The sequence below is a fragment of the Heptranchias perlo genome, chromosome 1, assembly GCF_035084215.1.
Source record: "Heptranchias perlo isolate sHepPer1 chromosome 1, sHepPer1.hap1, whole genome shotgun sequence".
Taxonomy (NCBI): Eukaryota; Metazoa; Chordata; class Chondrichthyes; order Hexanchiformes; family Hexanchidae; genus Heptranchias; species Heptranchias perlo.
The window spans coordinates 33500082-33522698 of record NC_090325.1 but is presented as its reverse complement, the minus strand read 5'-3'; the positions used below and the strand labels follow the sequence as shown (position 1 = coordinate 33522698).

The following is a 22617-nucleotide window of genomic DNA, read 5'->3' as shown; positions in this document are numbered from 1 at the left end:
TTAATTTGTATCTAGCCATAAACCCATCCTAGAAATGCTCAACGCTGATATTTTAACCCCCAAGAACAGGTGGGATGTTAAAAATGGTTGTTTTTTGGGTCACAACTGCAAAATTTTCTGACTTTGCATTCCCAGTGGGGAGCCAGTACTTTTACGCGTTAAAACCGGAAGTGGAGCTGGGTTGCAGTCGCAACCCAAACAATAACTATTTTCAACTCCCACCCGTTCTTGGGGGTTTAAAATTAATCCCAAGGTGTCCAAAATAAGCAAGTATTCAGTTTCCTCCAGATAACACCCCTTAACTTGGTGAAGATAAAAATGAACCAAAACGAGTCTATTTCTAGGCAGCCTCATACTAGTAGCTTAAAATAGGGAACAAGGGAAACACCTAAATGCAGATTATCTCTATTTAAAACTCCCACGAAATAGGTTGCAATGCAGATCACTATAGTTCCCTTTAAGGATTCAAAAGCAATAATTCGCCCACTATAGAATAGCAGGTTTTGTTGGCCTTTAATGTAAATTAAATTTCCCAGTATGCAGCATGCAATTTCTTTGGATTCTTATCTGCAAGTAACCCTTTTTCTGTGAAGACTGGAAGGCATTTCAAAAGCAATTCTATGCCCATTGGAGTGTCCTTCTGCAGTTAGATTATTTTCTGCAAGCGAAAATTTTTTTATTCTTGGTGCAATGGAAATGGACCAGCACAGAACAAAAATGAAAGAATTTGATAAAGGAAATAAATTTCTGGACGTAAAAGACTTTGTTAAAAAGTAGAAATGTCACAACGAAAACAAGTAGCTACAAAAACCCAGTGATTCAAACCTGAAACATTTTATCAAGGCAGTTTCACACAAAGGAGCTAAAACAAAATGAATCTAGGACAGTCTTTAGATCATCATTGAAGCCAACGTATTGTATAGGCTCCCCCCAAGCCCCCTCCCCCCCACACACAAAATAGTGCTGCAATTCAAAATTTAGGGGACAGATACTTAACATTACAAGAAGGCTGCAATGCAATATACAAAAACTTTCATCCATATATCCCCTACAGGGAGATGCACAACTAAGCACAATCTCTCAATTGACACCCATCTTACATCAAGACTTACAGTAATGGCCGGTATGGTGTATAGGTGTGTGGTGCTGAAGATGTCCATTCTGGTGGTGAGGCATGTTAGGGGTAAATGCTGCAGCTCTACTTCCAGTCCAAGTTGTAGTGCTATCTGTTAGGTTACAAATTGGGAATATATGATTGTGTGTATGAATTTTATAACAAATAAAACATATGTTTCACAAATATAAAAAACAAACATCAGCATTAATCTTCAAAGCAGTAAATGTTCAAAAAAAACTAGATACAAGTGTAACATCACAATGCCTGATAATGTATTTAAATAGTTTAAGAACCTTATTTTTGTGGTTAAATTCTCTTGTAATTTTTGGAGTCAAGCGCAAAGTATCCCAAATGCAGGGCTAAAAATCTGAATTATAGCATTACCTGTTCTCAGCAAGTGCATGTCCAGGTCAAGGTGCTAAACGCAGGCATTTTCAAAGCTAAAGATACCCCATAACAAGCCTGTTCCAATAGATCAGAATGCCCCGATATCTTGCATAAAGTACAAAAGTGGCAGCCAGAAAATATTAATCTGAATATCCCTCAGTGAAAAGAGTACTGAGACTCAACATCAGCAGCTACTCAGTATGGCGATCAACAGACAGCATGTGGCAGCAAGTTTAAAGATCAGCATTTGTGAAAATTTTAACAGTTGGCAGAGAGGAACTTAAAATCACTAGGTACAGCGAGTGAATTAAAAAACTTAACAAGGGCCACTCATTTAACATTTACTGAGACAGCTCACTTCGCAAGTCTCTCGACCTTAAGCGGGCTATCCAATGCCTCAGTTTCATAGTATGCAAAGAAATTAAGATTACACTTCGAAACATCAAAAGTGTCTCACGTAGTAAGATCCCAATACCAAAGTTGCGATAAGCTAGATTTATTGGAGACTGAAATCAATCTAACAGTATCGGGCATAAGTACAACAAATGGTCAGAAAACGTCAGGACTGTAAAACAGAGACCTTTACTGCCACCTGCTGTTTTTCAAACATAAACTTAAAATAACTTCTATTCATTAACAAGAACAGTTATGTTAGAAATGCCCGAGCTAAAAGATGTGCTGTTGGACTTTGAGCTTGCTTGGTATACAAATTGTACATGAAATAATTGAAGATCAAATATTTCAAATGCATTCTGCTGCACTCATTTAAACCTTTAAAATTGCCACGAATCGTTTTCGTAATTGTGCAAGTATCACAAAATAACATTTTGTATTTGTAGAATCAAAAAAATGTGTAAATTGAAAGAAAAGGAAGAAAATAACATGCCATTAGATGCAATAAAATCTGTTTAATAAAATGGTAAATGAAACACAGCACAAAGAATTTTTAATAAAAAAGTTTACAAAAGCATGTAGGTCAAATAACTCAGAGGTATGAAGAGAAGAATTACTTCGATTCGGCTTTACTTTATGGACCCGATTTTGAAACGGAATTGCAACTCTTCAAAGGCATATGTAACTTAGAATTTTAGTTGTAAGTGCCTTTGAGCAAAGAAATTGTAATTATTTCCAGATATAGGATTTGCCAACATGTCTAAGGCTTTGGGTAATAAATAGCAACAGATATGCCACAGCTAAACATCAAAATTGCATCTCCCCTCACTCTCAATACACTGTTTACAGTACAATGTTTCTCCACAAATCCATCTTGCCACTCGTTTTCTTTTTAAGCACTTTAACCAAGTTGCAAAGTGTACTTAAGGATAAATAACTTCCAGAAACTGAATTTCACAGATAAATGGCAGCAAAATTTCCCTCCCAGGCAAGAGAGGGGGCGAATAGGTGAATATCCAAATAGTGACTTTTCTAATCTGAAACACAGGTCTAGCATCATTACTTACAGCATAAATGCAAGTTGTTATTGTATTACTGCCTCAGCCAAACAGCAACAGTTTGTGTGCGTGGAGCTCAAGGAGGATTCGGAGAGTCCCATAGCCTATGTTACCTGTGCATTCAAAGTGACCACTGCGACAACATCCCCATAATCTACGTGTGCGCTTTCCAAATAAATATCAACAAACTCAACTAAATCAGCTGTCCATGTCAGAATGTAACAACCAGATTACAGCTGCCTTGGTAATGGTGCTGTTCAATCAATCAGCTCTCTCTTAGACCAGGCACAGCAACAGACGCAAAGCAGTTCTGTGCTCTAGCCAGTCAATCCAATGTCCCAGGAGCAGAAGACTACCTAAGTGCATAGGTATCTGTGTGCTATCCCAACCCAGACAAAATCAGCAGAAACTGAAAAATACTTTCAGCTCTTTAACCATGCAAGTTTGAACATACTAAGTGCAAAATTAGCAACATCACTGTTGAATACCCTGGGGTGGCATTTTCCAGGATTGGTACACATCACATCTCCTGCAGTTTTCCAACCTCTAATGAGGCTAGTTTAGCCAGAGATTAAAAGAAGCTGGCTCATGGAAGTTTTGAACTGTAGAAGTCAGGAATCCTCGATATACACATTCCAGGCACATCAACCCACACCCTTTGTTTTTGTTTTCTTTTTTTTCAGTCTTGAAGTGATGCGTGAGGAGCTCTTCAATCTTGCGGAGACAGTCAAGTATAACCAGTCACACTGCACCACAAGATGTGTTACTTAAAAGTATATTTGGTGTCCTGCAAAGGGAATTTCATCTGCAAAGACACATGTCTACAACATTTTCTTGAGAATTTATAGTCCGTTAAATTATTTTCCTTTTACCAAGACAACATAGCCAAGCTTTCAGTTGTGGCAAGTTAAAGTAGAATAGATGCTGATGCAGTGCAACAATATGACAGAATGTGATCAGGCATGTCAGATAATTTATGATGTATTTTTTGACAGGGATGCATAGGGGATTTGTGAGCGCAGCAATATACTAAAAGACAAAGATAAATTTTGTTTTTTAAAAACAAGGAAACCATTTTGTCTTTTTTTTGTAGGAAGCCCACCCTGCAGATGTGATGTCACATCTGTGGTTAAGGCAAGCTCTCCCCTTCCAAAAAAAATTGTAACATATAGAAGATAAAAATTGTCTCCCAGTGACCCACACCATTTCATTTTTTCAATTAAATTTTTGTTTTTTGAAAGGCCTCCTCTCACTCTGGCCAAGTTCTATTTCTGAAGAGATGTTGGAGGGACCAGGCTCCACAGTCTCTTCATTATGTGAAGTTCCTGTATCCATCATCACTGGCTGTTGGTTAGCCCGCAAATGTGCAAGAAGGCCCTGAAGGGTTTGTCCTATTAGTTGTAGGGGAGTACGGAGAGAGTCAATGGAGCCACACAAATTCTCCATGTGCTCGTTCATGTCTTGGCGAAGTCCATGAATTCCCTCTTCAATCCTTTGGAAACCATCGATCAACATGGCATTGTGGCATTCCTCGATTTTAAACAAAGTCTCTTCAGGGACCCAAGTCGAAGGTCTCCATCTATTTGGCCCGTTATCTGGATCGTCCCCTGGAGAATCTGGATGAATGATCTCCTGGGGTTCCCCATAATCATCCTCCTCATCATCATCATCTTCAATGGTCACAAGGTTCGACGCCGCCACGGTATCTGTGAGAAAAACAGGTGAAGGGGGAATCTCAGCATATATCTATTATCCAGGAGGACAAGTACATTCACATGAAAGGATTCAAAGAAGGATAACAAGGATGGCTCCTGGCCTAACAGAAGAGGCTAAGGAAGCTCATCCAGTTCTTACTGGGGAAAAACCTGGTTTTAAGGGGGGAGGGGGGGGGAGAAATGAGGCATGATTTTAAAATCATGGAGAATTGGGCGAGGAGATGTTTTCTGAGAACTGGTAGAAGAAAATCAGGGGATGCTGCTACAAGCTAAAGAAACCACAAGCTATATGTGCCTTAAAGCAGAAACTTTTCACACCGAGAGTTGACTGCAGTCTAGCACAGTACATACTGATTTATTTGAAGTATTCAAAAAGAAAGTGGACCTGATTCCTGATTTTCAAAGTTTAAAGGAAGGTGGAATTAGCACCAATGACAAAAGAGATAAAGTGTTTTGCATGAATTTAAAATAACTAATCAATCTGAATGGAATGATAGTCTCTGGTATGATGAACAGACACACCTGCGTTACCTCCTGCCATAGGCTTTGGGAGGTTCAGGATCTCACGGGTGAACCCTGCTTCCTCCACATCCCTCCTCCAACTACATCCAATGTAGAAACAGCACAGATTTAACGCAGGCTAACCACCGTTATTTCCTCTCAAATATATCTTGGGTAAAGAGACGAGCGCATTGATTTTCTCCAAAAATTGACCACCATAATTTTGTTTTTTGCCACCTAGGGGACCATTGTTTGGTTTTCTCCTTTCTGAATAGCTCCTCCTCATGGTGCTGCACTTCTACAAACAGGGCACCCAACTTCTCTTCACTGAAGTTTTGTTTTGCTGCATTTATTGGAAGTTTCCTGTGCCGTTAAATTTCTGAGTAATTTTCCCAGTCGCAAACTGTAAACAAACTGTAGCAGCGCATCGTAACCATGCATTTCCAAATCGGCCAGTAGCATTTCCTGGGAAAGGCACAATTTTGGTGCAACTCGTGCAAAGAAATTCCGGAACGGCGCCAAATCACAACTGCGTCTTAATGCAATGGGAGGTGCAACAAAATGATTGGAAATCGGGCCTCATTCCTTGTACAGATAATGCAGAACGTATAGGTCAGTGCATTTAACAATTTTGCTCCATTGTTCCCCACCCAAGATTTAAACATTTAATTGCTGATAAAATCACAGTACTCAAGTGTCTTATGTTTTTCTCCTGTTCCTACTCACAATGGCAGGAAAACTTGCTTGAAAAACGGAGTGTGATGTTTAACTGGTAAGATTCAGAACAATGCAAGTTTCTTGTTTTTAGAAGCAATTTAACCTCATCAGTTCTAGGATCAGTTGGTAACAGTGGAACGGTAAATTTAAGCTATGAGCAATTACATAGAATCAACAGCGCAAAAATAGGCCATTCAGCCCAAATGGTCTACGCGGTGTTTATATTACACACAAGCCTCCTCCCACTCTAATTGCCACTTCCCACCTGCCTCTGCATCCCTCTATTCCCATCTCCCTCATGTATGCATCAAGCCTCCTCTTAAATGTGCCAATGCTATCTGTTTCAACTACTCCATGTGGCAGCGAGTTCCACATTCTTACCACTCTGCATAAAGAAATGCCTTCTAAATTATTTACTTGTTCAGTTAGTGGCTATCTTAAATTTATACCTCGAGACACAAACACTTTTCAATTTGCAAAGTGGACTGAAAGCATATTGTGTTTAAAACAAGTCATAACAAAACTAAAAAAGAAATCTGAACTTTTGTAAAATAGGTCTTGAAATTAAGTCTGGAAAAAAATTCATTGATTGCAGGATCAACAGTTAACAAAAAAAATTGTGGTAAGAACTACTGGTATGCCAACATAAGCTAAAACTATACTTACTGAACCTTTCCATGTACACACAAAAACATATAATACATGTGGTTTGCAACCTGGACAAGACGCTTCCTGTGTCAGGGAACGCAATGTAGTAAGCATGCTTTAGATTGAACTAGTCAAACTGCCATTTAGTCTTAGGCATAGTGGACTGATTATAAATGTGACCAAAATGACGCACTACAGTATGATCCAGGTCTATAGACAGCGATCACTCAGCATAATAATACTTAAATGTAACTCTGGAATACTGTTTCCTTACTGTGATGGTAGGTTGCTGGTTGTGCTGGAAAGCCATTCTGCTGTGTTGCTTGCTGAGGTCCTGAGGCAATCTGTATTAATCCATCACTGTGGTTCACTGGCAACATGTTGCTTGGCTGATCTGAGGGAAATAAAGTAGAATGTAAGACATGATACATTCCCAGGAATTTAGAACTCCCACTCTGAAGCACTGATGGAGACCAACAAATCCTGAAAAATTCTAGTAATTCAACTTCAGGTGAATTCTCAGGTTTAGACTGATTTTACTAAATTCTTCAGACCAAATAGTGTCCAAACCTTGACCATTTTTAAAAAATATATTTTTCTCCATCTACACCTCCATATTTGAAGCAGACACTGATGATTACAGTGCAGTCTGTGAGAAACTACATCAGATCCAATGCAATTATTTCACTTGTGTGGAGATAGATATACACATCATTTTTAAAAAGGTCTTCATTGGGTTTGAGCTAAAACAAATCAGGCTCACTGCAAAACTGTACTTCTTACCATGCATCAGTTTTTGGTGTTATGTTCTATTGACAGTTCCTGTAGAAGGAACGATTGCCAGCAAATAAATAACATACAAACAATTCAAAAGGACAGTGATTTTATTGATAAAAAGAACATTGCAAATGCTGGAAATCAAAAATAAATACAAAAAGATATTGGAAATTCACAGGTCAGTCAGCATCTAGAAGTAAAATTTTCAAATGAACCTATCTTTCGCTTTCAGATGCCGCTTGTCCTGTTGTGCAGTCCCACTACTTACTGGTTTTAAAAGTGATTTTGTCTACTCAATGGAAATCAAGGTTTAAAAAAATCCGTAACTGTGGCGTTTTTAAAATATTAAAAGTATGTTCAAATAATCATAAACCATTTTGGTAGAGGCTTCACTCTTGTTGAGATACTGTCTTGAAACACATTTCTGAAGTTATTGTTCTTCATGTTTAAGGATTTTTAATGTCTGCTCTTGCTGTCAATTTTAAAACTTGTTTTTCCCCTAGTTTTTGAGTGATTAAAAAATAGGAAGAAGGGAACGAAACTCCAAAAATCCAGATAAATTTGGAGAAAGTCAGCAAAAATCAGTTTTTATTTTGAACATTACTATAACTCAAGAAAACCAACAAGGGCTTTTTTTTAAAAAAAGGCAATTAAGCCAAATCACAGTTTGCAATTATTTACAAAATTCATGGACATCGCTTTTAGGGTCTCACCATCAGACTCACCTAATCCCTAGATAGTATTTTTTTAAACTAAAATAAAATTAAAATTAAAGAGCTCATGTTTATGGTTGTGGTTCCAATTACTTGCTTGTCTCTATGAAAGGGTGATAATAAAAATCGTTGAGATTAAGCACAGCAGTAATATTGCTTTTAGTAAACAATGTTTCAGTGTATGACCGGAATCTGCCTCTGGTTGATGACCTCATTGTCAGGAGATTATCATTGTGGCAACTATCTAAGCTGCATAATACACACTAGAAATGAAAGACTGACATTTGCTGCAGCATAAAGAGTATAGTCCACATGAGAAGCTAAAGACCACACAGATCCCCTTTTTTAAAAAATCCAAATTGCACAGCCGTTGATTCTTGTGCTGTTGAAAATCAGGTCTAGAGATGTATGCGCATCGTACCTCTGGACTCTATTTTTGGTTAAAAAATGTAAGGGTTTTCTTCTCAAATTTGGGGGGGGGCAGGGGAAGAATCATTTCTTTGCAAATTCACCAGCCAAAAAAAAAAAAAATCGGGGAATTTAAATCAGCGGAAATCAGGAAAAACTGATTTTGAAGATTCCTCTTCATACTATACAAGATAGAAATGTTTATCTTGTGAAGAATGGAGTTAATTTCCTACTTACTAATATACCATGTGATTTGAATTACAGTTACATCAGCCTTTCATCTGCCTGTTTGACACAGGTAAATAAATTGCCTTGTCCCATTGTACTGGTAACCACTGTTTTGCCCATCACAACTAAATTTATAGGGCTCCACCAAAAGTCATCTGAATATCAATTTTTATTGAACTGATCACTAGGTCCATGGAATTTGCTTGCAACATGTCCACTCTGTCACTTGAATCACTGTTACATTTATGATGTTCCTGGAGACAGTTCTCAGGCTGTTGCCCACCTCCACTGAATATTTGACAATTTTTGGTGAAATGATCCAAGGATCGCTGATCAAAGCCATACAAGAATGAAGACAGAAAATTGAGATACTAAAATTGTTTCTTGCAAAAATTTCACAAACAACTCCATTAGACCAAAATCAGAAAATGCTTGTGTAATATGAATATGAATAGGAATCTTTAAAATCAGGTCAGTAAACCTCTATGGAGAGAACAGATAAGTTAGCATTTCAAAATCCTAGGGGTAAGTTTCAACTTACTGGTGTTGCAGGCACCCATTACAGAAACCTCCCTTTTTCAACGGAAAGGAAAATTGGGTGGTTTCCATAATGGCAACCCTACCTTCAACATCAGTTTTATGCTCCAATGGTAAGTCAAACCCCTCCCGCGCACTCGCCCCCCCCCCCCCCCCACCTCCATCCCGCGAGTCCTGACCAAGGGTCTACTTGTCGGTTCTCTCCACAGATGCTGACTGACCTGCTGAGTGTTTCCAGAATTTTCTGTTTTTGTTTCAGATTTCCAGGATCTACAGATTTTGTTTTTTCACTTCATTAGTCCACCTGGTACTGCAAGTCTTAGGAGTAACCCCATGCAACCTATATATTAGGAAGTTCTGTAAATATAAAAGTATACACTAAATCCATATTAAAAGGTTATAAACTGTATAATGAAAGAAAATACATTTGAGAAACATTTTCATTTAAATTAATTTAGAACAATGAAATCAAACAGCTTATAGAGCCCGTCGATAGCTCAGCGAGTTTGTCCAATAGCTGAGTCATACAAACCAAAGTGGTCTAAATTAGATTTCTGAGACAGCATTCTTGTCTCAGGTCAGAAGATTGTGGAATCAAGCCCTATTTCAGCAGTTGAGCATATGGTTGATGCTTCAGTGCAGCATCGAGGGAGTACTGCATTATCTGGATGTTCTGTCTTTTAGACGAGATGTTAAACCGAGGCCCTGATTCAGTGGTTGAAGGGGCATGATCGATCCCAAAGTAATTGAAGCACCTTTGCATATGCCGATGTAGAAACGCTACATCTAGTGATGAATAAACTACAGTCCAAAACACCTAATGATACTGTATTACCATTGTTTATTTTTTTCTCCAGAACTTGATTGCTCACTTAGTCAGTATCCTGCAGCCAATCTGCACATTTGAAACCAATTATTCTTTGCACTCTTTCTGTGCAAAACAGAGCCCAGGACCAAACCAAAATTATGGTACCAATTGGTTAAAATCTAGTTTTTCTTCCAACACCGAAAATCCCAGAATTGTTGAAAGCAACACATCAAATCTGATCCATTTTACCTCCACAACAAAAATGAGCAAAGCCTATTGAACCAGAGCAGCCAGTGATAATGGATGGGATTAACCAGATATCAAAATTGATTCAATCAGCAGAGTTCCAAAGATAAATCACCCTGTTTCAATAAGTTCTGCACAAGTTTTTCAGCACTGAAATTTCAAGTACAATACACAGAGCTGTAGAGAATGACTAAAAATTAAGAAAACAGTTCTTTGATTAGAGATCCTGAAAATTCCATATTTCATGAAAATGTATCAAATACTAATTCACTTTTCTAAAATATATATGCAACCCATATTTACATTAACAATCATAATTCCACTTACTTGTGGTGGCAACAGGAATGCTGGGGAAATTGGTGGTGCTGGGAGTACTAGGCTCTGCTGGTGTTAACATGGCTGGTCCACTGTAGGTTTCAGTTGGTTGTCTGGTGCTAGCTGGATGTTGGATTGTCTGCAAAGAATGTCCTTCGGTGTTCAACAAAGACTGCTGTCCTTCAACATAGTCACTCACAAATTCATCTTTAACTAAAAGGGTTGAAGGTGCTGGAATTAATTTGAAAAGAAAAATGCCAATAAGCAATGACAAGAAGAAAATGTTTCATTTTCAGCTATTTTCTCTCTTTTAAAAAGATCTTCCATGCCGTCCACTATTCCATAACCCAGCAGATGGGTGGGCAAACAGGCAAGTGCGTAAACCTGCTTCCAGGCCTCCGCCAAAACTACTCTAATCAGATACTAGGAGCTGCATAAAAAGCAAGGCTCATCTTTATAAATGGATGTGCCTCCACTTGCCATGCTGAATATCTGCCTTATACTACAGAATGCACTCTGTGGTTAGTCACTTTGCTTTAGACAGCAAGGCCAGCATTACTTGCCCACACATGGCAACATTTTGTCCATTCTAGGGTGGACAGGGGCAAAATAATTGTTCCGCCGCATCCCCATCTACTACATGGGTCTGGTGGCGCAGAATAAACCTACCAATGTTGGGCATGTGGAAACAAGATTCAAATGAAGTACGCCCTTTAACATTTGTGTGCCAATGTCTTTGTAATGCTGCATGCCAGGAACAGCTGTTAGTCTATAAATAATGCCACAGCCTGTGCAATTGCTCACAAAATGATGGATTCGACAGCTGAAAACAAAATCTTCAATTTTTAAAAAATAAATTTGACCCCTTTCACATGCAGCAATAGGCCTCCGAGGTCCACCTCCGCAATCTGGTAGGAATCGATGGGAGCCTGCCTCCAATATTGAAATGACCACAAGGCCAGATTCAGGGATGCACATGTTCATATGCATACAAGGGGATGGGTGCTGTTAGATCTACTTAAACTAAAATCAGAAGGAGCACTGTTCCAGTGTGCTCTTGCATACCTCCTAGTGGTTTTGGCACAAATTGCATGCCCACTCTCAGCCAGTTGATATCGGAGACAGAGGGCTTGAAATTCTTGGGTTCCTGCTCCACCGCTGCAGTCACAGAGTAATCAATTCCTCTAGGATTGATTATGTTTCACTCTTTATATTTTTGAGGCTTTTAGTAGGCTCACCATGTAATCAACACTCGCAGAGCTTTCACTGGCTCCAAGGAGGGAGAATTCCTGTGGTAACCCAGAATGCCCCCAGATGTGACTCTAAAACTGGCTGCACACATTGGAATGGACCGCCTACCCCCGGATCCAAATTTAGGATGGAGCAATACTGGTGGATTCCCGGTCAGAAAAACAGATCTTGCCCTCAAAGACTTTCCTTCTAATTTTATTTTGTTTAAACATTCATCAGCAAACATGTATCAGAAGATGGTTTCTGAAGACATCACAAATGTATTTTTAAGCATGAAAAAAAAACCCAGAGGGCTCAACTTGCTGAAACTCCAAAGCAGAATGGTGGGATACAAATTTACATGCATGATCCTCTACAGTTACTGATTCTCATCCATGCTACTATGTGAAGCTGTTGAGCAGAGATCAGATGTTCCCTCACTGGAGAATCATAGAGTAAGTCACCCTGGGGCAACTTCCACTGACCTAACATGAAGCTCTAGAGTAACAGTGGCAAAGACCTCCAACAAATGTTCTGCCTATCTTGTCAGCTCAAGATGCTGCATGGATAGCTCTGCTGGTTCAGAAGGTGAGCAACTGAACCACACAGACCAGAAACTGTCACAATCACTGACCCAGAGCTGCTGACCTACTGTCAACTCCCTCATCAAGTCCTGGATGAGTCAAAATTTCCAACAACTTAACAGCTGCAAAATGCATCCATCTCTGACTCAATCAAGCTCTCTGATAACTGCTCAGGTTAAACCCAGTAATGTGCTTACTGTTTGATCCAAAGCTGAGTTTTTTTTTTAAACCTCATCACTAATATTTCCTTCTTTCAACTCCAGGACATAACATCCTTAACTCATGCTCACTGCTGCTGAAGCTCTTCTTTCATCACCTTAAATGTTCTCCACATTGGCCTCACCTTCACAAACGCTAGCAAATCCAGGATTCTGCGTTTCAAGGACTCCCCTGTGCAAATTTCTGCACACCCATCACCCCACTCCTTGCCAAGCTCTAAATGGCTCCCTGTGCCCCACTGCATTAGTTTCAAGATCCTCTGCATCATTTTCAAATCCTGCCACAGCTTTGTTCCTCCAGATGTGGGAAATCTCCACCTGTACATCCTAAACCACATATACCGTTCTTCTGATGATGCATTACTGTTTGTTCCCCGCTCATTCCGCTCCACTAAAGTTGATTTTTCAACTATTACACAGACTCCTAGAACTCTATCCTAATATTACTTTGCCTTGCTATCCCTCTCCCAGTTTTCAGAAGCCTTCTTCAAATATATCCCTTTGATCTTGCTTTTATTCTCCACACTAAACTCCTTCACTTCCCGATTGGCGTTCACTTCTTCCCTCTGTAAAGTGCTTCAAGATGTTGGGCACAGTTTGTTGAAATGCCCCAAGTTCAATTCCCAATCTATACTATTAACTGATCACAGCCAAAGCTATAATGAGGTGCTGCAATTGGCCTCAGCTTCCTGGGTTAGAGAGGGGACTAGCCGGCCAGGCGTCCTGCTCCAGATCCCTATCGAGTGAGCCCTGCTGGAAATGGGAATGTAAACAGAACCAGGCTCAGCTGTAGTGGAATAACCTGCTTTCATTCACCACCAAGGCTCACAGGTGAAGAATTTAAGTGTGGTGGGGGAGTGGGGGCGGAGGGGAAGAGAATTGTTCAATGAAGTCTCCTTGGTTAAGAGGATCTACTGAGATTATCCCAACAGCTTCCAGGGATGCATGACGTTACATTTTGACTTTTCACTTATATTTCCACAGGTAAGTTAAACACAAATCACAAGGATAGCTTGATACAATATAAATGAACCATTTAACTAAATTTAATGCATGTGATAAATTTATTCATACATATTAAACACTAAATACAGCACAGTATTACTAGAAAGAATGTCACTAAGATGTATTTTTAAAACTCTTTCTTACACTTGTGAAATAAACCCAGCAGTACACCATGACGATGCCAATATTCTGTATAAAATGTGCCATTGGCCTCGCATGTCGAAAGAGATTTACTTTGAACATCCTACAGCCTAAACTCTAGTCAAACTCATGTAGTCATATAATCTATACTCAAAAAGATGAAATAAAAACCTAGAAAAAAAGTCACCAAATCCCAAAGGATGCAGCAAATTCTATTCATAAACCACACAGCTAGATTAACCCATAAGCAATCGGTGGTGAGTCTCTTACCTGAACTTTGCAGTGTCAATCCTGACAGATCTTCATTAAAAAAAGAAGTCAAATATTAGAATCCATTTTATTTTATCCAAATATTGCAATATTTAACTTTTAAAGCTTGAGTGCCTCAATAATTACAATTTTCTAGGCACATATAAAAGTTAAATGAACCCAACTTGGGAAAATAATTTTCCAAACTTTAATCAATTCTACAACAGTGATTAAGACTAATAATGCACTGAAATCCACTATCCATCCCTTTCCTAACTCTCCCTCAAAGGTTCAGTGTCACCAAAGATAGAGGCTGTCACCTTATCAATAAGAGACCAAAAATTCGAACAGTGAGAAATGCAGCAAACTTTGGACATAGCTGCACTGTAACACCAACAAATCCCATCATGATCGGTTAAAGATGATTCATATACTGTATCTATAAATGTCTGATGCAAGCACAGAATGTTATGCTTGCACATTATAACACAATTACACGAACAGTAAGTAATTGTGTTATACACAAATCACTTTGATGTTCCCAGTGAATTAATATACTTTCATTAAGCAACATCAAACCTGACAAGTTTGGCTCGTAATCTTGCTGCTGTCTTTAGTAGTCTTTTTAATAATTTCATCACCATGGAATCAAGCTGCCTGCAGCATTAATATCTTATTTTTCAGCTAAAACACTAGAAAGATTACTGCCTTCAAATCATTCCTTTTTTGGAAAAAAAACATATATGCCATGGAGTACCTGGGGCCAATTTTTTTTCCCTATTTCTTATGAGTTTATTTTGGCAAGCATTGTGATAGTGATAGTGATGGTCAATGAATCAAAGATATTACAAATGCAATTTGTTGAATGAACAATAAAACACAGTATGCATAATGAACAACAGTCAAGGAGTGATGTCCAGATGTAATCTCATTAAGGTGCGCTGACTACATCAAAAACCTCAACTACCCTGCACGCTTGTTATACTTAGAAAGGGAAACTTCAGCATCAATGGTCTTTTAAGTACCATTTTTCTTAAAAAGAAAAAATAAGCTTGTGTCTTCCAGTTGCCACAAAACTTTTAGAACGTTTAGGTAATTAAGAAAGTCTATCCATGCATTCCACCAGAGAAGTGTCTTTTCTTTCAAGGCACCATTTTGCAAAAAAAATTAACTTCAGCAATGAGCAGTTTGCCACATTTGTCATGTCACAAATCTCTAGTATTTGGCCTGTGTTGCATACCAGTGACAAACCCAATCCAAAACTAGGCTTCAAATTCATACCAACAAATACTGAAAAAAAATTCCAAAATATGAAGCACTGTAGCTATAAACTTAATTTAGAAACTGGAGTGGGAGATTGTTGAATGTCATATGACGATTCACATTATCCTAATACTCTGTTTTGTTACCTGTCAAGTCTTACTTACATAAATGTCAATATTACACAACCAGAAAGGCAGAGAGCATTTTTTTACCCTTCAATTGTGATCTTTCTCTCACTTATGACCTCTAACCTCCCTCTCTTTTACCACATTTTTCTTGTTTTCCTCCATTTTATTAATAGTACTATGGTCATTGCCCCTTTGAACATTCCTCTCTCATCCATCTTAAGCTCTAAATATGCCATACACCACAGATTCTCTGTTGAAATCAAGGGTCAGTGCATTGTGTCCTACTCTAATTTCTATTCCAGAACTTCAAAATTGTGGATCTCCTTAATTTTTCCCTTCTTTGTACTGTCTGCAAACTTTTAAAACCCAAGCATATCACCTAACTACTCTTCAATTCACCTGATCTCTATTTTGTTGATGCTTGGTAGTGTCTTGCACGAAGACTTGGCTCTTCACCTAGGTTTCTCAACAATAAAAAATAAATCAATCATTGTGTCACGAGAGGTATCTGGCCACAAATGAGCAGTTAGTATCAACCAACGTGAAAATTCACCTAAAAGGTGTTGTTAGTACAAAAGGATAGAATAGTTAAAGTAAAAGAACACCTTACCAATGCCAGGCGAAACCACACGCTCATAGTGATAAGGATTCACGCAGACGCTATCACATTTCAGGTCAAATGCATACTGACAATATTTTACATGTTTGAGTTCATTTTTGTGAAGGTCAGGCCATCTCCAGAGCCTAGCGTAAATCACATGTGGAAAACCTTTACGTCCAGCCACCTGGGGAAGAATGTTTTTGAAAAAAAAATTAAAATGTACAATTGCTTCACAAAATCTGTACGAATGTAAGCTCGAGAATTCAATAAAAAAGGGAACAAGAAGGCCAACACCACAGAAAAGCACACAGGAATTAATCAATATACCAAAGGAAAAACTTTGTACAGAAACTGACACCACGCTTGGTTAGTCTCCTGCTCTAACTCATTCTTTCTCAGGATCTACAATTCTTGATTTTCCAAATCATCTTTCTCTCCTAATCTTTAACTTTGGTGGTATCTTGCACTCTAAGTTCTAACCCTTCACCTAAATTTCTAGATCTAAAATACCTTTCTCCTTGTAAGTTGGGGTAGGGGAAAGTGAGGAGACACACAAGAATGAACACCGCCTTCATTGAAAAAGTGATCAGTGGGACAAACAACAACATGTAAATATGCATAAACATTTCTGCTGGTTGGGGAGTCTAGGACTAGGGGACATAGCCTATAAAATTAGAGCCAGGACTTTCAGGAGTGAAGTCAGGAAACACTTCGACATACAAAGGGTGGTAGAAATTTGGTACTGTCTTCCGCAAACAGCAGTTGATGCTAGCTCAATTGTTAATTTTAAATCAGAGATTGATCGATTTTTGTTAACCAAAGGTAGTAAGGGTTATGGGGCTACGGCAGGTATATGGAGTTAGGTCACAAATCAGCCATGATCTCACTGAATGGCGGAAAAGACTCGAGGGGCTAAATGGCCTACTCCTGTTCCTATGTTCCTAACATAGCAGCAAGATATTTCTCCAATATTATATAAATGAAAGAGAAGTCATGAAGACACAAGAATTCTGAAGGATGCTCATGGGTCTGAAACACAGGACAAACATAAAACAGTTAATGCACTCAACGTTACTGCCATCAAATATTCACTAAGGAAAACACGAGTAATATAACCAGCATAATCAAAACTGCAAGCAGGATTTTTTTTTAAATGTCTGTTTGCAGGAAATGGGTTATGCTGGTAAGGCCACATTTATTGCCCATCGTTAGTTGCCCTAAGTGACTGTTATTACAACTTAGTGGCTTGCTAGTCCATTTCAGAGGGCATTAAGTATTAATCACGTAGTGTGAGACTGGAGTCACATAAAAGGTCACACCAGATAGAGTTGGTAGTTTTGTTTTCTCCTTTAAAGACATTAATGAACCAGTTGGATTTTTAGAACAATCCACCAGTTTTTATGGTATTTTTCTGGCAGCAATTCACAGATTTATTGAATTCAATTTCACAACTGGTTAGGCCACAGCTGGAGTACTGTGTGCAGTTCTGGTCGCCACACTACAGGAAGGATATGATCGCTTTGGAGAGGGTGCAGAGGAGATTCACCAGGATGTTACCAGGGCTGGAACTCTTCAGCTATGAAGAGAGACTGGGAAGATTGGGTTTGTTTTCCTTGGAGCAGGGGAGGCTGAGGGGGGACATGATTGAGGTGTACAAAATTATGAGGGGCACAGATAGGATGGATACTAAGGAGCTTTTTCCCTTCGTTGAGGGTTCTATAACAAGGGGACATAGATTCAAGGTAAAAGGCGGGAGGTTTAGAGGGGATTTGAGAAAGAACTTTTTCACCCAGAGGGTGGTTGGAGTCTGGAACTCACTGCCTGAAAGGGTTGTGGAGGCAGGAACCCTCACAACATTCAAGAAGCATTTGGATGAGCACTTGAAATGCCATAGCATACAAGGCTACGGACCAAATGCTGGAATATGGGATTAGAGTAGACAGGGCTTGATGGCCGGCGCGGACACGATGGGCCGAAGGGCCTCTATCCGTGCTGTATAACTCTATGACTCTAACTTGCCACGGTGGGATTTGAACACGTTAATGCTGAGTCACTCATCAAATAGGAATAATGGGCCAGATTTTGCTCTGAAAATAATGGCGAAGCTAATGGGGCTCACCCTAATTTCAGTGCATTTGGTACAGCAACTTCCGGCGACCGCGTATGCGCAGTTAAAAATTGCATAAATTCGAAAGTCCTCTATCAGATGCCCTGCTCCTCTGTAAGCTTTGTGAGAACTGCATCTTGCCGGCTGACTCACTGTTAAAATGAATACAATGGTGTGACGTTCCTCTACTGCCCTGATGGAAACAAAGTAATCTCACCAAAAAAAAGTACATCAAGTTTTTTTTATTAAGTCTAAGCAAACTTTTAACGGCGTGGTAAGTCTTAATGACTGCCGAATAATGGCTCTGGCAGTGAAAACTAACTTTTACAAGCGTGGAGTCTCATTCCTTCAGCTTGTAATAATTGTTGGGACATTTAAAAAACTTTTTCTTTGTCTCTTTTAATTCAATATTTCTTACCCTCTCCATTTCACTTTCTGTACCTGATTTGACAATGAAATCACTATTCTAACTCTCACATCCTGGTTCCGACTCTGCGTTGCTTATTAATATGCTTCAATCTGATTGGTTAATAGGAGAGACGGTTCCTTGCCCCGTTCACACAGGTCCCAGATGCCCAGGAGAGGGCACTGCGCTGGATTGAGAATTCCCATGAGAGGGAACTTGCTGTGCAAAAGTCCATGAAAAGCCTATGGAGCAAGTGCAAGTCTACAAAACAGCAGGCGCTGTTCGTTCACCGCTCAGAGCAAAATCCAGCCCACTATGGAGATCCTATTTGGACTAAAAAAGGCTCAAAATAAAAATTCCTATTCATCCCAAGGTACTAAGAAAGCCACAGGATGAAGTCTGTGAGGTGATGATGGTCACCTTAAGATTAGTTATGACAAAGATGACAAGACAGACCAACACAACTACTGACCCAGTAGTCTTACATCAATACTACGTAAAATAGTATAGAGTAAAACTTGAAGACTATTTCAATAGCTACATAATAACAGGAGCCAAACATTTCTTCAGAAGGGTAAGATACCTGAGCAAATTGCTTGACTTTTTTTGAAGTGGCATCACAAGCGCACTGTGGAAAGCCTTACGACCTGGTATACCTAAACCTCCAAAAAACGTTTGTCAAAACTCTGCAAGCTATTAAACTGGTGATAAGTCTTGGTAAAGCTTGGGAATGAGTAAGAAATTGATTGTAGAGTAGGAAGCAGCAGGTGTTTGATGGGGAGTGATATCAGATGGGTAAAGGAGAAAAGTGCGTCCTAGGTTTGGTGTTGGGACGACTGTGGTTTTTAAAACTCAGATTAACAATTTGGATTCAGAAGCTCAGTGCAAACTGGTCAAATTCAAGGCAAGGGAGAAAAAAGGAGAAGGGGTGGTGGTGGGGGGGGGGGGGGGAAGGGGAAGAGAGAAATGGGAAGGGCAGAAGTCAAATTTCAACACGTTCAAATTGAGTTAGATAAAATATGTAAGCGGGTAGACAACTGACAGATAAAATTCAATACAGATTATGTATAAAGTACTGCACAGGATGAAAAAATGGAACATATGTCCTCCCTGAATGGAGTTGAAATAACTACAGGCGATTGAGAGCAATCCACAGGTATTAGTTGATTCAGTACTTAACATGTCCAATCACTACAAAGCAGTAATGAACAAAGAGATTGTTGAACTTTCTACTCATTTGCTATATAGTTGAAGGATGTCCTGCTAAAACTGTACAGTGCTCTGATCAGACTGCACCTTAAGTACTTGTCCAGTTTTGGTCACAAACATTCAAGCTGTGGAAGTGGTGCGACGAGGAGCTACAAGGCTGAACTCTGGCATCAGAGGAGTTAGCAGAAAAGACTGGAGAAATCAGTTGCTTTTTTGCAAGTCTGAAAAGCTCTAAGAGTGGACTTCCTAGATGTACAAAAAAAGGAATCTCCTAGAGATATATTAAATGGAAAACCATATAGAAACCGCAAATCAGGAACACTACAAATTAAACTATGGCAGGATAAGGAGCATAGGTCACAACTGGCAAAAGGCAAACTTAGGTTTGCTGTCAGAAAGTTCTTCGCACAAAGAGTGATCGACACAGAGACTTCTGGGCCGGCCGATATCCTGGAATCAAGTAATCCAGAGGCCTGGACTAATAATCCAGGGAGCGAGAGTTTAAATCCCATCATGGCAGTTGGAGAATTTGAATTCAGTTTTTTAAAAATCTGGAAATAAAAAAACCTTGTACCAGTAAAAACGTGATGTGGAGATGCCGGTGATGGACTGGGGTGGACAAATTTAAGGAATCTTACAACACCAGGTTATAGTCCAACAGTTTTATTTGAAAATCACAAGCTTTCGGAACTTACCTCCTTCGTCACTCACCTGACGAAGGAGGTAAGCTCCGAAAGCTTGTGATTTTCAAATAAAACTGTTGGACCATAACCTGGTGTTGTAAGATTCAGTAAAAACGTGACCATGAAGCTGTCAATTGTCGTAAAAACTTTTGTCCTTTAGGGAAGGAAACAAGCCGTCCTTACCCGATCTGGCCTAAATGTAACTCCAATCCCACACAAACTCTAAACTGCCCTCTGAAGTGGCCAAGCAAGCCACTCAGTTGTATCAGGGCAACTAGGGATGGGCAATAAATGCCAGTCTTGCCACTGACACCTACATCTCAAGAATGAAATAAATGTATTCATGGCTAGCTGTCCCTACCAACACAAACTGCTTCCTACTTTAGTTCATAGTTCTGTTTTCCAATGATAAAGCTGACTGCAGGTTGCCCATGTTTCCAATGTTCTGGAGACCTTCACATTTCGATACACGAAAGTCCAGAAGCTGTGTCATCTTCTCCTGAAGTTCAAAGCGGAAGTGTAGCTCACTGACATACAGGTGTGTACACTGAGCCCATTTCTCTTCTTAACTTTAAACAACCAGGTTGGGCAATGCTTGAGGTTTATCTGTATGGCTTCCAATTGAATTTTGACAGTACTGACCACTCTAATCATGACTCCCTCCCTCCCGCACCCCCCCCCCCCCCAAAATCCCGTTCAGCAGCTTTCTTCCTAGTTCAGGTCACTTTCCCTTGGACCACATTGAGCCTGGTTTTTGGGATGGTATGTGAGGATCCAGTGGATGTAAAAGATCCTACAGCGGTATTTGAAGAAAAGCAGAGGAGTTTCTCAGAGTTCTCCCAGTGTCTTGGCCAATACTTATGCCTCAACCAACATCACTTAAAAAAAAATTGATTACCCACTGTTCCCATTGGCAGAAGGGTAGAGAACCAGAGGACACAGATTTAAGGCAAAAGAACCAAAGGCGAAATGAGGAAAAACTCTTTTTACGCAGCGAGTAGTTATGATCTGGAATGCACTGCATGAAAGGGTGGTGGAAGCAGATTCAATCGTGGCTTTTATAAAAGGTATTGGATAAATACTTGAAGTGAAAAAATTTGCAGGGCTATGGGGAAATGGGACTAACTGGATTCCTCTTACAAAGAGCCGGCACGGGCTCAATGGGCCAAATGGCCTCTTTCTGTGCTGTAACCATTGTGATTTTGCCCTTAACTGGACTGATTGTTCCCTTCTCCCGAGCAGCAATCATCCTTTCCTTAAAATGCAAAACAGCTTCTTCTATGGAAGATTTAATTTGAATTAATAGTAAAATATCAACAACTCTACATCCTGCAGTGTGCAAGGTGTTGTTACGCTCTCTTCAGTTGCCTTCATGTCTTCACACTGTACTGCAGAAAGAAACTTGATGCGCTTCAATTGGTGGCAGCTGACAATGTCAATTAGTGTCTATTATACTTAAGTCTGTTTTTTCTAAAAGTCTGTATATAGCACTCAAGTGCACCTAACATGCTGTCTAGATTCAGAACTAATTTCAGATAAAATGGTGCACGTTATACATAAAATAAGTGCGACACCATATATATTTCTAATTTCTCACAGATCAGCACAGACATCACATGGGAACTGTGAGGTCAACAACTTCCAAATTTCAGACAATATTCAGAGGTCCTGGTACATATTTGACCCATCACTAATCTTAAATTTAATAAGACAAAATGTCATTGAACAAACATGACTAAATGGATTCAAAGGAAGATTAATTTAGAACCCATTTCTTACCAAGAGAAAATAGCATTGAGAATAAAATACAAGTTTAATTACCTTAGTGGCCAAAAATATCTTGGAGAGTCTTTAGGAATTAAATTAAACACCAAATTGTTATGCACAGCTGAATTACATAATGATATTAAAACTCCAGTATCAGCAGACCTTCCACCTCCTACAGTAAAATAGATCTGAAAATGTATTTTTCTAACAGCAAGCTGGCCTAATTATTTCAGTTGGTCCTTTACCAGATGTTTTTCTAATTAATTAAAATCTCAAAAGTTACATTGTGTGCACTTTAATGAAAGTCACCCATAAATTGATTTATTCAAACAATTCAAAAGTCTCAACTGTAACAAACTAGAGACTAACTAATAATTTTTAAACCAAATTGAGCAACTGCCTGAAACACCAACACAGTGTAAAGGAGTTCACTAAGGACCACTCTTCCAGCTATTGTT

General features: G+C 39.3%; 1 protein-coding gene across 2 annotated transcripts in view; it reads right to left on the bottom strand.

The window, feature by feature from the left end:
* smad4b (SMAD family member 4b) overlaps nucleotides 1-22617 on the bottom strand; it is a 70355-nt gene that overhangs the window by 27457 nt on the left and 20281 nt on the right. Inside the window, exons 3-7 of one of the 2 annotated variants that reach the window (XM_067983595.1) lie at nucleotides 15997-16171; nucleotides 14017-14046; nucleotides 10581-10799; nucleotides 6811-6930; nucleotides 1113-1226 (exon numbers count right to left, since the gene is read on the bottom strand). In XM_067983595.1, coding sequence (XP_067839696.1) covers nucleotides 1113-1226; nucleotides 6811-6930; nucleotides 10581-10799; nucleotides 14017-14046; nucleotides 15997-16171 — 658 coding nt within the window. The remainder of the gene's footprint in view (nucleotides 1-1112; nucleotides 1227-6810; nucleotides 6931-10580; nucleotides 10800-14016; nucleotides 14047-15996; nucleotides 16172-22617) is intronic. The other variant, XM_067983603.1, reaches the window with a different exon arrangement.